The sequence below is a fragment of the Eleginops maclovinus genome, chromosome 15 (assembly GCF_036324505.1).
Source record: "Eleginops maclovinus isolate JMC-PN-2008 ecotype Puerto Natales chromosome 15, JC_Emac_rtc_rv5, whole genome shotgun sequence".
NCBI lineage: Eukaryota > Metazoa > Chordata > Actinopteri > Perciformes > Eleginopidae > Eleginops > Eleginops maclovinus.
Window position 1 is genome coordinate 9,031,354 of NC_086363.1, and position 13,871 is coordinate 9,045,224.

The window sequence follows — 13,871 nt, forward strand, 5'->3', positions numbered from 1 at the left end:
GCCCTACTGTGGAATTGCTTTAAGCTATGAAAGGTGCTTTACAAATACAATTTATTATTATTAATATTATGAGTACTAAATAAGTACATTAAGATAGTCAAAATCTGTGATGTGTAATAATCAAAAAGCTGTCCAGCTAAGAAAAATTACCACTCCTAATTTAGTTTTGGGGTACTATGAGCAAAATATACATGTTCAACTTAATATTCCTGATTGTTGTTAGTTAATAAAGGCAGACCCATAATAATAAATGATGTCTTTTTGTAATGTGGCATCTGCCGTGTCAATAATTCTGGATCAGTTATAATGAACATAAAATCAGAGGATGATTTATTTGCTGTCATATAATTAACACCAAAAGATGATTCAGCTTTATAAAAAAAAGACTGCCAGGCACTCAAAGTTAGCTTATGAGAATTAAGAGGGTCATTTTTTCCGAATAAGTAGTTTAGCCTTAAAATGTCTTGGCCATGATCCACGTACGATAACAGCTCTGGGTCATTTTAAGCCAGCTATGATACTGAGAAATCCCTTACACTCAAATAAAGCTAACTCACTTATCCATGTTAGAAGGAATAGTGCCGGGAGTTTATCCCAAATGACTTTTGGAGGAGAACCGTCCTGAAATAAATCACCTCGGATTGTGTTTGTCAGGTGTAGATAAAGAATGAGGGTTATAATTAAAAGCTCACCATTATGTGCCAACACACTTCTCTCTCAGCTCCCTCTGTTCCCATTTTTCTCTCGTCTCATTCTCACACACACTCATCTACCTCTCTTCACTCTCCACATCTTCTCACCTCTCCCCCTTTTTATAGAGTGCTGTGAAGAAAGAGAAATATGATGTTCCTGGAGTTTTCATGTTTATTATCTTGTCACCGTCACTCTTTATCCTCCAAGCCCGCAGTTTCAAAGACGCTTTGGGCATTCGAGCTTTTGTGTCAGGGTGGCACACGACATCCGCGCCTCAAATTCATGTCAGCTTTGTGACCGGGTGAATTTTAACTTCAATACATTGTGCAGTGCTGTCATGGCAGTTGGCAGCATGCTGGTATGAAGACGCTTTCCAGAGTTGTTTGTGTGTGTGTATGTGTGTGTGTATGGGGGCTGATGCAAACGAGGTGAATATACCAGATACAGTGTCTTCTTTTTTCATGCTTGGAAGCTGTCCCACTGTTTCACCTTGGAGGAAATTACCTGATTTGTTTTCTTCCAACATATAGTCAACAGACCTTACATAGCTTTTGTAAATAACCATCAGCTGGTGTACTTTGTACTCACCCCCGGTTTTGCCACATTGGGCAATCAATTGTACAACTCTTTGTAGTATTACACTTCTGCAGAATATTCCACCGGCCTGCAGTATTTGACTCTAAGACAAAAGCTCAAAATAATACTGTCCTGCTCTAAAGTGATTATATGTTCCTCTTTGCTGTAATCTACAAAGCAGCAGACAGTTTATTGGAACAATCCCCCGCAGTGGAAGTAGTTTGTATAGAAAGCCTTTAGTGAGCAATACACTTTATATGAACTGTTTTTATGCTAAGACTGCACTAACTGTTTAATGCCCTTATTTTACTTTCTCTGTACATTGTTTGCTAGAACAGACTGATACACAAAATACACATATCTGCACAGCAGCTGTTTAATTATTTTGAAATGCTGACACTACTTTCTACGGAGACTATTCTATCAAACAATTGTTCAAGTCTTCAAAAACAGAGGATGATTACAGATACAGAACACATCAACATGTGAATAAACATAACTGCACACAGAACACTAACAAAGAGAAGGCATGAGCAGAAAACACTGCAGAATTCATGGAAGACTACTTCAGTCAGGAAGACTACTTCAGTCAGGAAGCCTTTTCTTACATACAGGACTGACGACTATCAACATGATCTACCAAAGGGGTGTCCAAACTGCGGCCCTGTGGTCTATTTTTAATTGACCCTCAGCTAATTCCTAAAGTATAATGGAATATAGCCTACACCTGAAACTTGTCCTTGTCTTATATTGTACTTATTAAATATATTTCACAGTATTCATGTTAATAAACACTGTTAAAGTTGAAAACATTTTCTAACAAATCTTATTTGATTAAAAAAAGAAAAGCCCAATAACTTATTTGCAGAACAAGCTGAAAATATACCCTTCCTATTTGGCCCTTTCCCTCCCTCCTAACCTGAGGCTTCTGTTTTAAGGAATGAGCTGCAACAAAATAAATTAAACCTTGTTATTGGAAAGCTGTTTTTTCTCCTCTAAGCATATTACAAGAATAATTGACCTACATTTGATTGATTTTGCAAACCTATTACTCAACTTATAAGGCAAAATACCTCACCTCTAGCACTGGTCCAGCCCTTTGTATATTTTTCTGTCACTGTGGCCCTCAGTGAATAATGTTTGGACACCCCTGATCTACAGTCTAATGATATGAGAAATAGAATCAATTAAGTTGAAATAACGTGAGTTTATACTAAATTGAATTATCATTACCCAAACGTTGAATGACTTCATTCCTAACTACTAAGCACCCTTTTATTTTCCAGGGTTCAAAATTCTCACATTATACAAGTCCTTCAAAAAGCCCTACAAAAGACATTTAGTCTATTAAAATATCTACTAAGATCAAAAATTGCTCACAAACTCCACCAAAAATAAAATAACACATTTGCAGGTATTGATCTTATACCTTCAAACCTGTTCTGTTGGCATGACTGATTCAGGACTTAGGTCGCTGTCGTATCGCAAAGGATAAAATCCCTCTGTCGTTCTCGTCACTTAACTTTGAGAGTGTTAGTCTTCCTTCGCGGCAGCTCCTTCTGGACCTGACGGGCCCGTGTCCCGAAGCCCAGGGACTGCAGAGACTCTGTGACATAGCGCTGCGTGGGAGAGACGCACAGCATCACCAGCAGCTTGGCATCGCCGCCTGGTGGAGAAGATGGAGAACGAAAGGGGATTCAAGACTGACATGAGAAACAACACCAAAAACATTACATACGTTTGAGTTAAATTCAGAAACAGGTTTATTGCCAAGTATTTTTACACATATTGGGATTTTTAGTGTATATGGTGCATACATAAACACAGTTAAAGAAGATACATAAACAACAAAATAAAAACAATCATAAAAAACTATTTCAAAAACCCCAACACTAACTATTATAACAATAAGATAAAATGCTTTAGGGCCAGGACAAATATATTATACAGAGATAACTTGGCGTAATACTTTGGATGATTCAGTGTTTGTGGTTTGTGTATGTTACAGTTCTGAGATACAGCACTGGTATGTGGAATCTCTCAGCTAGGTGAAGGCTTTTTGGTGTCGCCGACTCTTTCCCGGGGGAAGCAAACACAGAAGATATGAATCATAGGTGATAGAGAAAGAGAGTGTTGGTGTGTAAGTGTGTGTGCGCCTCACCTATGGCGTCCTGTAGCAGATGGGTGAGTTTGCTGTTCCTGTAGGGGACGTGTGGCCTCTGCTCGGCCAGAGCTCCCAGGACGTCGGACAGAGCAGAGAGACTGCGGTTTATACAGGACACCTCCCACAGAGCGGCGCCCGAAACTCCAGACATACCTGATACACACACACACACGTTTTTATACTGTCTACCTGGAAGCTAATTGATATGCATAGTGAACAAGAATCAGTTCTACTTGGTTCAGTGACCTTTTTCCTGTGTAAATAAAGGTTAATTACCAAGACTTAAATCCTCAGCTGTGTTTGTACTGTGAATCAAGCTGTATGTAAACAGGTGGAAATCTGCTCCAAGCAGCCCATTATCCACAGCATCTTAATAAGACATGCTTAATGACTGCTTTTCCATTATTCACATTAAAAAGGTATGTTTTCCAGTTAAAATGTGACCTGATGCATTAGACAATATTTCCCACGACAGTAATTAAATTCACACCCTTCAGCATTGAGCCCCACTCTCACCGACACTCTCGCTCCCTGCCAGGTCCACCAGCTGCAGCTTGGTTTTGAAGAGAGCCTGAGAGACGCTGGGCCTGGGGGAGGGACATGGGGAATGTGAAGGGGAGCGGCTGGGAGAGGAGGCCGTGCTCGCAAAGAGATGATCCTCAGAAGATTTGCGTGTGGCGAGGTTGGCACGGCGACAGCGCGGGCTCCACCATTCCTTCTGAGCGGCCAGCTGCATGTCCTTTTTGGCACTCTGGAGCCTGCGGGCTGTATGAAAAGGCACAGTGTATGAGTGTGTGGCCAAAAGAAGTCATTAATGCTTGTGTGCGATTGAGTCTCACCCAGGGCCAGTGCGTTGGGGCTTTTTGAGGAAATGGTGAGGGTGACAATGAGGTGAGATCGAGATGAGTCGGGGTGGACGAGGGTGGGACAGTGAGCCCGGAGCTTTAAAACCCTGCTGATGATCTGCATCACCTCAGAGGCCTCTCGTACGGGCCTGTAAAACATATGAAACACATCCACCATTAAGTGATATTCCTAAAAGCTTTGAAAATCAATATTGAACATAGATGAAGTGAGTATGTGTAGGGGAACAATATAACTCAGTGGTCAAAATGGACCCGGGGCAGCCTGTAGCCTCTTCTCTTTTTGAGATTAATGTAATGTATGCATGGTCACTGTTCAATAAAGATATATAATACTAATAAATAGAAACTCAATCTGATATTCTGGACCAACAAAATCATTGTTTGTCCTCAGCTGCAGGCTGTACTCACTCGTATGTGAGGACAATGACCTGGCTGGCACCGTTGGAGGTGGTGATGACGTCGCAGCGCTGTTCCACTGGGTTGCCCTGTGCATCTTTGGCCAGAAGGTCCAGCACCTCGTTGTTGTGTACCTCCATCACTGATACCTCAACTGTGTGGCTATCTTCAGGCTTCTCAGAGATCATCCTGCATGCACAAACAGGAATGGCAACAAAACCACATGTATATAAAGAGAAACACAAAGTTCGACCCAATTATATTCTACTTTGGCACTCAATATGAATTATTGACTTTATCGCTATACAGTAAAGTAACCACATCTACTTTGGATTCAACGTCTCGCGGAGTTCGGTCATTATAGACCGTAAATATCAAAAAAACAAATGAATAGAGAACGCTTTTCTCTTCCTCACCGAAAGAGCTCAGCAGCAGCCTTGGGGATGATCCCCTGCTGCGCCTCCTGCTGCGTCCCTGAGTGCTCCTCCAGAAGCTGGGAGCCCATCATGGTGTGAGTCTTCCCACTGCCTGTCTGCCCGTATGCCATGATACACACATTGTAGCTGCAGGGCAGGAGATGACATTTAAGTCACGCTGAAGACAAGCAGTCCCATTATGCCGTATGTCAGATTTGTTATTGTTTGTTCTACATTTCCGCAGGGTGGTTAATATAGCTGAATGAATAGCTTTGAAGGACATGTGACAGAGATAGTCTTTTTTTTTTTATGCTGCCATACTCACCCGTCCAGCAGAGATGTGAGGAGCGGCTTGACTTCCTCAAACACTGCATCCTGGGATTCCTCTGGTCCATGCACTCTGAAAGAAACACAGAGTAGTCATTGATACTTTTGAAAGGACCTAGAATAATTGCATCATGAGGGGTTCTGTTTTTACCTCTCAAACTCAAACATCTTGTTATGCACTGGCATTCCTGTTTTTATGCAATTCACCATCACTGTGTCCTAAAAACAACAAATGGGGAAATACACAAAAATGGTGAAGATGATGAGGCTGCTAGCAGCAGTAAAATATTATAAATTGCAAGCGATTGTAAAACTCACATCACTGACTGTAGACACCACTTCTTCTGATAATGCAGGCCTAACAGAAAAAAAGCAGATTTGTTTTGTTTATCAAGTGCAAAAAAACTGTTAATGATCATACAGTATTTCATGTTGTCATGTTGGATCCAGTTGTGCCCCACCATGATCCAGAGGTGGAAGACGGGACGTGGTCAAAGGGTAAAACTGGTCGCACCCTGCAGTGAACCCTGATGTTGCCTCTCAGCTCCTGTACACATGTAGGAATAACAACAAAGTTAAAAAGTCTGATGCTGAACCTAGAGTAAAACCCATTATCTTTAGACAATAGGCATCTGTCCTCACCACTAGTGTGTTATGGAGTTCTTTCCTCCTCTGTCTCTCCGCCCTGCACCTCTCCCGCTCCTCCTCCAGAGAGCGCTCTAGAGTAGCGACTACAGCTTGCAGGTCTGGGAATGGAGAGCAGAGAGATCATTTAGAGAAAAGAGGTTCAAACTTATTATTGTATTTATTTTGATACAATAAATAAATAAGAAAAGGGAAGACACCATCTGTTGTCTGGTTTAAATCTTTGAACTCAGGCCAGGTCTATAATCTTGGAGCTCACAAGAGAGTACTGTTAACCCGGCAACAAATAACTTCATTCACTCAGGACGGGCGGAGATATTCAAGGATAGCCTTAGTTGTTTATATTTTATTATTTTTCTCTTTAAAAGGTTATTTCAAATGCAAATTATTCTAAAATAAATCCCCAAAACAGCAATAAAAGTGCTTTTCATTTAATGTAAAAATAGTATTGTACTTATTGAAAAAAAAGGCTAACATTTGGCTAATATAAATTAGCAAACCAGCAAATAAATTGCAACATAAATGTCATGCAAGAGAAATCTCCACATAGTTTGATACTAATAGAAAGAAGAGTACTATTAAGAGCAGGTAAGTGGGGGAAGTGTGCAGCATTTTGTACAGCATGTGCTCAGAAACATCAGTTGTCACAAATCAGTAGAGAGAGTAGCTGACTTGTGTGACTGAATTAAAGCAAGATAGTGAACCCTGGATAACCTCGAAGGTCAGGGCGAGAGAGAAGAGGGGAGGGGCAGTGTGAGAGGATTATCAGCAAACAGCCTGATCAAGAAACAGCCAGGACAGAACCTGTAAACCACTTCGGAGTAGAGAGAAACACAGAGAGAAGGAATGAGTTGGCAAAACAAAAAACATTAATAAAAAGTTGAAGGTAGAAAATGTGAGACCAGAAGAAAGGCATAAAATGTTACCCTAATAAAATATTCAGCGAATGGTAAATTAACTTCTGACTGTTTGAAACCTTATACACGAATTCCCTTCAGCTATACTAGCTTTTTGGTATAAATCCAAGTGGCAGAAACAAGAAAATGATCACATGGTATACGTGCTACAACACTACACACTTCCAGGAGGAGAGCATGTGGGCGCCAAATGTCCATATTTTGGCCTGATGTCTTTAGAGGTTTGTTTTCTCAATATAGCTGATGCCTATCAATATAAATTGTATCAACCAATTAGCAGAGCTGAAATGCCGCCAATATTTATTTGGAACATGGGATCACATTGCCCCCTTAAATTTGCCCCCATTGTTACTGTCAGAGTGCAAGTGCCTTTAGATGCTGCTCCTCCTAAAGCTGTTCGCTCACCCCATCTCAAAACACTCAGGCTCCATCATAAAAACAACCAAAATGGTGCTGAACAGTACACCTAGAACCCAAAACATCCTTTCCTAAGGAAAATGGGGGGTAAATGATTGTGCTACACATGAGACACTTACCCTGAACATTGTCTCCACGGTCACCCTTTAGAGAACAGCTGGCCTGCTCTACTTTTTCCAGCAGCTGCTTGCTCTGCTCTTCCAGCTCAGTGGAAAAACTCAAATACACTGCGAAAAGTTCACTCAGGTCCTGCTTTACGGCCTGCAACCAACACACAGAGAGGAGACATGAATTTTGTAGAGCTATGTGGATGTGTGTGTTTCTGCTGTTTGTGTGTCTTTCTAAGTTCCTAAACTATTTTCCTTTCTTGCCTTTGGAGGATATTTAGTGAAACATTTCAAAAGAACAGATACAAACACTATTCACAACCTACCATGTGCACAAATACATGACATTTGGTGCATCTGTACCTGGACCTCAGAGAGGAGTTTGGCGAGGGCTGACCGGGTTATCTTCTGAGCATTCCTCTGCTGCCGATGATGCTCTATGGCCTTGATCTCCTCTTCATGGTCTCGACGGAGTTTCCCTAAACACTAACATATATGACATCAACATACATATCCTGCACCACTGTACCATTCCCACTCGATCAAGCATGTTGATCATGTAATCAAATTTAACTGAATTTGAAAACAATACAAAAGTCTTTGAGAAGCTTGTTGGTCAACTGTTGTTAATAGCATATTAAGCAACACATTTACCCTAATAGATGTGTTGCTCCAATGTGCCATACAGCATGCAAAATGTTGGGGGGAAGTAGGGAACCATGTTTTATTTCCAAAACCCACACAGTAAAAGCTCTGGTGATAAAGGATTGCATTCTGTTTTGAATTATCAGCGAATACAAAGCTTAATACATAAACAGAATTGGAAGAGAAAATGTTAAATGCTGGAAAACATAGCTACTCTTCTCAGGGAGCTTGTTAACAAAGATCCAATTACATTAGTATTTGTCACTTTTAAGTATTTTATAACTATTTTCTAAGGTCTATAAAGCCCAACTAAACATGGTAGGCTACTTTAAGTTACGTTAGTTGCCTGTTTACAACTAGTATGTGTTGAATTATTAACTGAGCACCTGCAGTAAAGGGTCTACTTGTAGGATTTTGTGTCCATATTTTCAAAATAAACCAGACACATACTGTACAATACAAAGAGACACCCGACCTCAATGTCAGTGAGATCATTTCAGTCATGCTATAATAGAATATAGTGTAACAGTGATCAGGGATTCCCTTAGGCCTAAAGGTCTAAGCCTAATGATGGCAGGAATCTTCTTACCTCGGCAAGTCTTAAATGGAGAATAGCATTTTCTGTCTCCAGTTCCAGTATTCGCTCCTCTTTACTCTAAAACACAAAAGACATATTACACACAATCTGGGTTTTGTGCTTAAAAAAAAAAAAAGATCAATGAATAAACCTCAAGTCAATCTCAGATAAATAAATCCCACATTTGACATGACACTCTAGTAGTGATTTACCCTCAGTTTGTGCTCCAGCAGGTGTACCTGATGTGCAAATATTTGGTCCCGGTTTATAAAGAGAGGCATTTTCCTAAATCAAATGGAGCTAGGAGAGAAGGGAATGCATGGCGTCGTTCCTTTTCTTTCTCAGCTGATCAAACCGTGTCCTCTCAGGTCCTTTAATCCGATTAACCACTCTCTCAACTAGCACACACACCTTGCTGCTGCGTAGCGGAGACAGAAGACAGTTTCCGGTCGCAGTTCCGATGGCCATTTATACAAATAGCGTACTCCAGTTTATGCCAGATGTTTATATTACATATGTGAATATATTACATTACATATATATTACATTACATTCTGCTCGTTTTGCACTTCTGGTTGAACTGCATTTCGCTGTCCGAGTGCTATTGTGCAGTGACAATAAAGTTTAAACTAATCTAATTTATTCAGGTATAGTCCATAACGTCATATTGTATGCTATTTATGTATCTTCTCAGATCGAAATAACGTCCATAATTGTCACTATAGTTTTACTAAGTCAATTGGGCTGCTGTTGATGAAAAACACCACTGTTTTTGTTTTTCTGGGATTTTATAATGTGTCATAGCGTCAACTAGCTTAGTTTGGTTTAGGTCGCGACTCCCGCACAGGTGGTATTAATGAACCTAACCGTTATGGCAGTGCTACACAGATAGGGGGCAGCACCGCCTTCAAGGACGAGTGATCTGTCAAAATGAAGAAGAAGAAAACACTTCCGTACAGTCAGGTTAACAGCCAGGCTCTCTGAAGAAACCAGATTCTGCCTGAAAATGACTAAATTGAAAGATAAGAGACGTGAGAAAACCAGTGTAGCCACTGAGGTAAGACTGTGAAAGACGCCTTTTCTCCTTAGCTTGCTGGAGGGGGTTAGCACACTAGCTTGTGCTTGCTCCTGCATCTTAACATCTAACATGCACACATTTGATTCATTTCGTCTGTGCATTGTTTTGTAGCCTTCATGGTCAGCGGTGTGAAGTAAGATAGTACATTTACTCAAGTACCTGTGTTTCAGTTGTATGCTACTCTGAAGTAAATCATATACTTTTACTCCACTGCATTTAATAATTACTTTTAGCCTAGTTATTTTGCAGATGTCGATCATTGATGTGAAACATAAATAAGACTATAATAAACACCTTAGTGCATCAATAATTATAATCAAAACATTATGTATATAACTCTGAAATTGGCCAATCTGCAAAATGAGTTTACTATTGGTACTATAATATTTTGATGCTAATACTTTTTTACTTGAGTAACATTTTCATTGCAGGAATTGTATTTGTAACAGAGTATTCTACACTCTGGCACTTTTTACTTTTACTTAAAGATCTGGGTACTTCTTACGCCTCGGTTCATGGTTAATGTTTTTCTATCCAACCAATCCAAACTAAACCTACCTTGTTATCTCATCTGTAAATATCCTAGATTGATCGTTTGGAGCAGCGGCGGTTGCGTTGCAAAGACAACCTGGATAGGGCTGAGTTCAGGAGCAGAAAGGAAAAGCTCTCTGACAAGGACAGGTGAGGAGGATGATGGACATAGAGTTGGTGAAATATAATTTCAGAGATGAAACCCAAATTGAATTGATACCTTTTTTCCCTATAAAGCTTGTCCAGAAAGTGAAAACCTGCTTATGGTGCTGTTTCTCTCTCTCACTGCTCCATAGGCAGGACCTGGAAGATGAAATGACCATCATTAATGAGAGGGTGCTGAAGTTAGGTAAGGAAACATTCCTAAACACAACATGTGCAATCACATGTAATAACTACAAATGATTGTGGACAAAACACAACTTTGTACTATGTGAATTAGTCGTCTTTTGGACAATTGAACCATAGAGTCTCATTCCTAAAATACATAAAAACATAGACATCTGAGATAAAACAGCATATAAAAAGATATTTTTTAGTCGTCTTTGTTCTGATTTACTCAGTAAGCTGTTATTTTAGAGCATTCATATAAATTGCAGTACTTGCAGCTTCATGATGTCTCAGTTTTGGTGAAAATGTATGGCTGCCAAACAGTGTATTCACATCAGTTTTTATTTCCAGACAAGGAGCTGGAGACGCTAAGAGGAGAGAATCGGAGGAACATGCTGCTGTCAGTCGCTCTGCTGGTCATCAGTGCTTTCTTCTACTATGTCTTTTTCAACAATGAAGAGGACTCTGATACTATGGTGTCATAAAGGGACCTTCTGCTTCTAAAAACCTTGGGACAGTGCTGTGATGAGGAGATATACGAGGTCATGATTGTGTACACACTTGCTGTGTTGAGGAAACGCCTCCGTTCTGCCTCTAGGTGGCATCATTGTCTTAAACTTTTCTGGTCGTCATACTTTATTCATCCTAAGCAGTAAGCACCCACTACAGCTTGTATGACTAACGCATCACATGTATGAGATCATTTAAGTGGTGAAGTAAGCGATAAGTTTTGTATTTTCCTCAGTTTGTACAGTTGTCATTTTTAATCTATGTACAACATTTTGTCACATAAGTAACTCATGAAATATAAAGTTAATGTCTTGTGCCACAAATATAAACACCAAAGTTGAATAGTTTTTATACAATATGTCAAAGAAATACTTCACAAAATTGTGCCAATTAAGTTTTTTTCTTCTCAGTCACATATTAACACACGTGTGATAATGGAGGGTGCATGTGACGTGTGCAGTTAATGATAGAAATATTTGATACAGCATGTTTTCTCGTAACAGTGGATAAAACCTGAAGAATGTCTTTTTTTGTTTTAATACTCATGCTGGCCATGCACCTCTCACTTATAATGCCAAGCACGTTTGCAAATATCTTTTTAAAAATACATTTATGAAGGCTTGGTGTATGACAACTGGGTTTGGTCCTTATAGTTGATTTGTTTATATGTTATTTGGTATTATGTGTTTTTTCATTTATAAATTAAACGCCGTTTATCGTAGTGTGTGTTTGTATTATCTCGGTTCATTAGGCAGTGGAAAAACAAACTTTTTTTCATAAAATCTGTTATGCATTTAGACTTGATCTCATATGTTGTAGCTTTAAAAGAGGTCCATTGTCAAAGTTGGATCGTTTTTAAGTGAAATGTGTCTTTTCTTTCATCAAGCTAGAAGAGCTTATAGTATAAAAGAAGATTGAAGGACATCACCGCTCAGAGGGGGAGATGTGTTCTGATCACAAAGTGTATTGTTTGACACCCGACGAAGAGGAGGCGTTATTCCTCACCCAGTGACACAGACATGGTGTTAATAGTGCTGAGGGGCTGTCTGAGGACAAAACTAGAACATCTGAAAGCCTTCTCTCTAATTCTAGTATAAATAATTATTACTTGAAAATGATTTGCATTATATGAAATTGTACTTAAAGACTCCATTAACTATATTCAGGATTGAAATAGAGTTAGGTTGACATGATTATCTTGATGCCGATGTCATTAAACCCTTCTCCTAGACTGTGAAACATAAGTATACTGTCCAGTTGTGATAGGAATATTTTTTCAAATAACAAAGTGTACTTAAAATGTATTATAAGGTTGCGGTGACATGCCTTTTCTAAATATTCTGAACCAGAACATTTTTCCGTTGTGACCCAAGTTTCACGTTGAATAATTTAAGGTTAAGATAGATAGATATAAAGACACTCTAATTCAAAAATAATCTGAGAATTCTCTGCTTTGGATGTAATGGATAGTTTTGGGTGAGAAACCAGTAAAATGTATGACAGTACAGCCCAGCAAATATTGTTTGTTTGCCCTCCCTCCTACACATTCTATTATCACCAACACAGTCCACAGCACACCCACACACTCTCAATCTCTCATCCCCAGATTAAACAAATGTAAACAAGCCCATTATGCAACACTTCTGTGGGATTTAAATGTTACATTTTTAGGTTGTTGTTAATATTATTGCCCATTAAAACCCTTTCAAATGTATCAAAGTCACAAATGGTAAATTACAGGGCTATTTTGTGCTCTTGTTATGGTCTGGATTTGAAATCTTAGATGATATACATTGCCCTGATATTTTTCATATACAACAAAATAATTGATAAATGAAAAAACAAAACTTTGTAGCCTTTCTGTGAATTGGTCATTGCAGTTCCTTCCCCTAAATAAAACATTTTAACAGTATTTCTGTTTGGCTGTGTACTCCTGAGCAGTCAGATACTGAACGATGTGGAACGATGTGTGACCCCAGCTGTCCTGTTGTGAAGACACAGTGTGTCCTCAAGTTATAAGAACATGACTTTCAAAAATATATATATTGTCATAAGTCTGTCTGAGCACCAAAATGCCAGATGTCACTTTTAATTATTTTGGTTTAGAGGCAGTGGGATGTTTGAGTTCAGTGTGTGCACTCGGGTCAGCAGTCAGGTTTTCAGGTAAAGAAGCTTTCTTGCTGCCCTTTTTTGCCAGCAATTTTATCATATGTTTAAATGTTTTGTCATATTTCAATTATAATTTTGTGTTGTGGCTCCAAAGAAATCTCTGCATAATTTATGGTTCACAGACATTTTAGAAAAAAAATGTCACTGCAAAAGTCAAACGTATAACTTGCAAGCAAATAATTTGTGTAATCGTCCAAACTATTGGTCTTTTTTTATAACAAATCATTTGCGATTATGGCACAGACCTCTCTCATGGGTAAAAGTATCAATAAATGCAAATTCCCTGCATTCAAAACACTACAGAAGCATTATTAGCCATATGTACTAACAAGTATTATAAGTCAAAGTAAACATTATGCAGTAGAACTTCCTTCTCCCAGTGGTATTTTATTACATAATATTATTGCGTTAACTTTTTCAGAGGAATTCATGTAAGCAGTAGTTTACACTTATAGTTTGACCAGTAGTGTCATGAGTATAACATTTGAATATGGAGAGTTACCATGA

The 13,871-nt window shown here is 39.1% G+C and overlaps 2 protein-coding genes across 3 annotated transcripts; one reads left to right on the forward strand and one right to left on the reverse strand.

Annotated features, from left to right (window-relative positions):
• Nucleotides 1-1,668: 1,668 nt before the first annotated feature.
• Nucleotides 1,669-9,166, reverse strand: kif25 (kinesin family member 25). Of its 2 annotated transcripts, none has more exons than XM_063902409.1 (15): nt 8,959-9,166; nt 8,759-8,824; nt 7,888-8,010; nt 7,537-7,678; nt 6,081-6,184; nt 5,900-5,985; nt 5,757-5,796; nt 5,590-5,657; nt 5,437-5,511; nt 5,112-5,258; nt 4,708-4,884; nt 4,273-4,427; nt 3,950-4,198; nt 3,431-3,586; nt 1,669-2,935 (listed from the first exon to the last, which is right to left on the reverse strand). In XM_063902409.1, the coding sequence occupies exons 1-15, from the start codon at nt 9,025-9,027 to the stop codon at nt 2,784-2,786; spliced, it is 1,809 nt and encodes a 602-aa protein (XP_063758479.1). In that variant the 5' UTR covers nt 9,028-9,166; the 3' UTR covers nt 1,669-2,783. The 2 variants fall into 2 exon arrangements, with proteins under 2 accessions (XP_063758479.1, XP_063758480.1); XM_063902410.1 differs by having other exon boundaries at nt 8,986-9,107.
• A 482-nt stretch (nt 9,167-9,648) lies between these two features.
• ccdc167 (coiled-coil domain containing 167) lies at nt 9,649-11,916 on the forward strand. The gene is made up of 4 exons (XM_063901518.1): nt 9,649-9,803; nt 10,411-10,505; nt 10,652-10,704; nt 11,037-11,916. Exons 1-4 carry the CDS (start codon nt 9,753-9,755, stop codon nt 11,168-11,170), a joined length of 333 nt encoding a protein of 110 aa, XP_063757588.1. The 5' UTR covers nt 9,649-9,752; the 3' UTR covers nt 11,171-11,916.
• Nucleotides 11,917-13,871: the final 1,955 nt, after the last annotated feature.

Excerpts from the sequence above, each read along its gene's own strand:
- kif25 (XM_063902409.1), bottom strand. The coding sequence starts at position 9,027 with ATGCCTCTCTTTATAAACCGGGACCAAATATTTGCACATCAGGTACAC. Across the intron at positions 5,658-5,756 it reads TGGTGTCTACAGTCAGTGAT|GACACAGTGATGGTGAATTG; the intron begins GTGAGTTTTACA and ends TGTTGTTTTTAG. Across the intron at positions 4,885-5,111 it reads GCTGCTGCTGAGCTCTTTCG|GATGATCTCTGAGAAGCCTG; the intron begins GTGAGGAAGAGA and ends TTGTGCATGCAG.
- ccdc167 (XM_063901518.1), top strand. The coding sequence starts at position 9,753 with ATGACTAAATTGAAAGATAAGAGACGTGAGAAAACCAGTGTAGCCACT. Across the intron at positions 9,804-10,410 it reads AAACCAGTGTAGCCACTGAG|ATTGATCGTTTGGAGCAGCG; the intron begins GTAAGACTGTGA and ends TAAATATCCTAG. Across the intron at positions 10,506-10,651 it reads AAGCTCTCTGACAAGGACAG|GCAGGACCTGGAAGATGAAA; the intron begins GTGAGGAGGATG and ends ACTGCTCCATAG.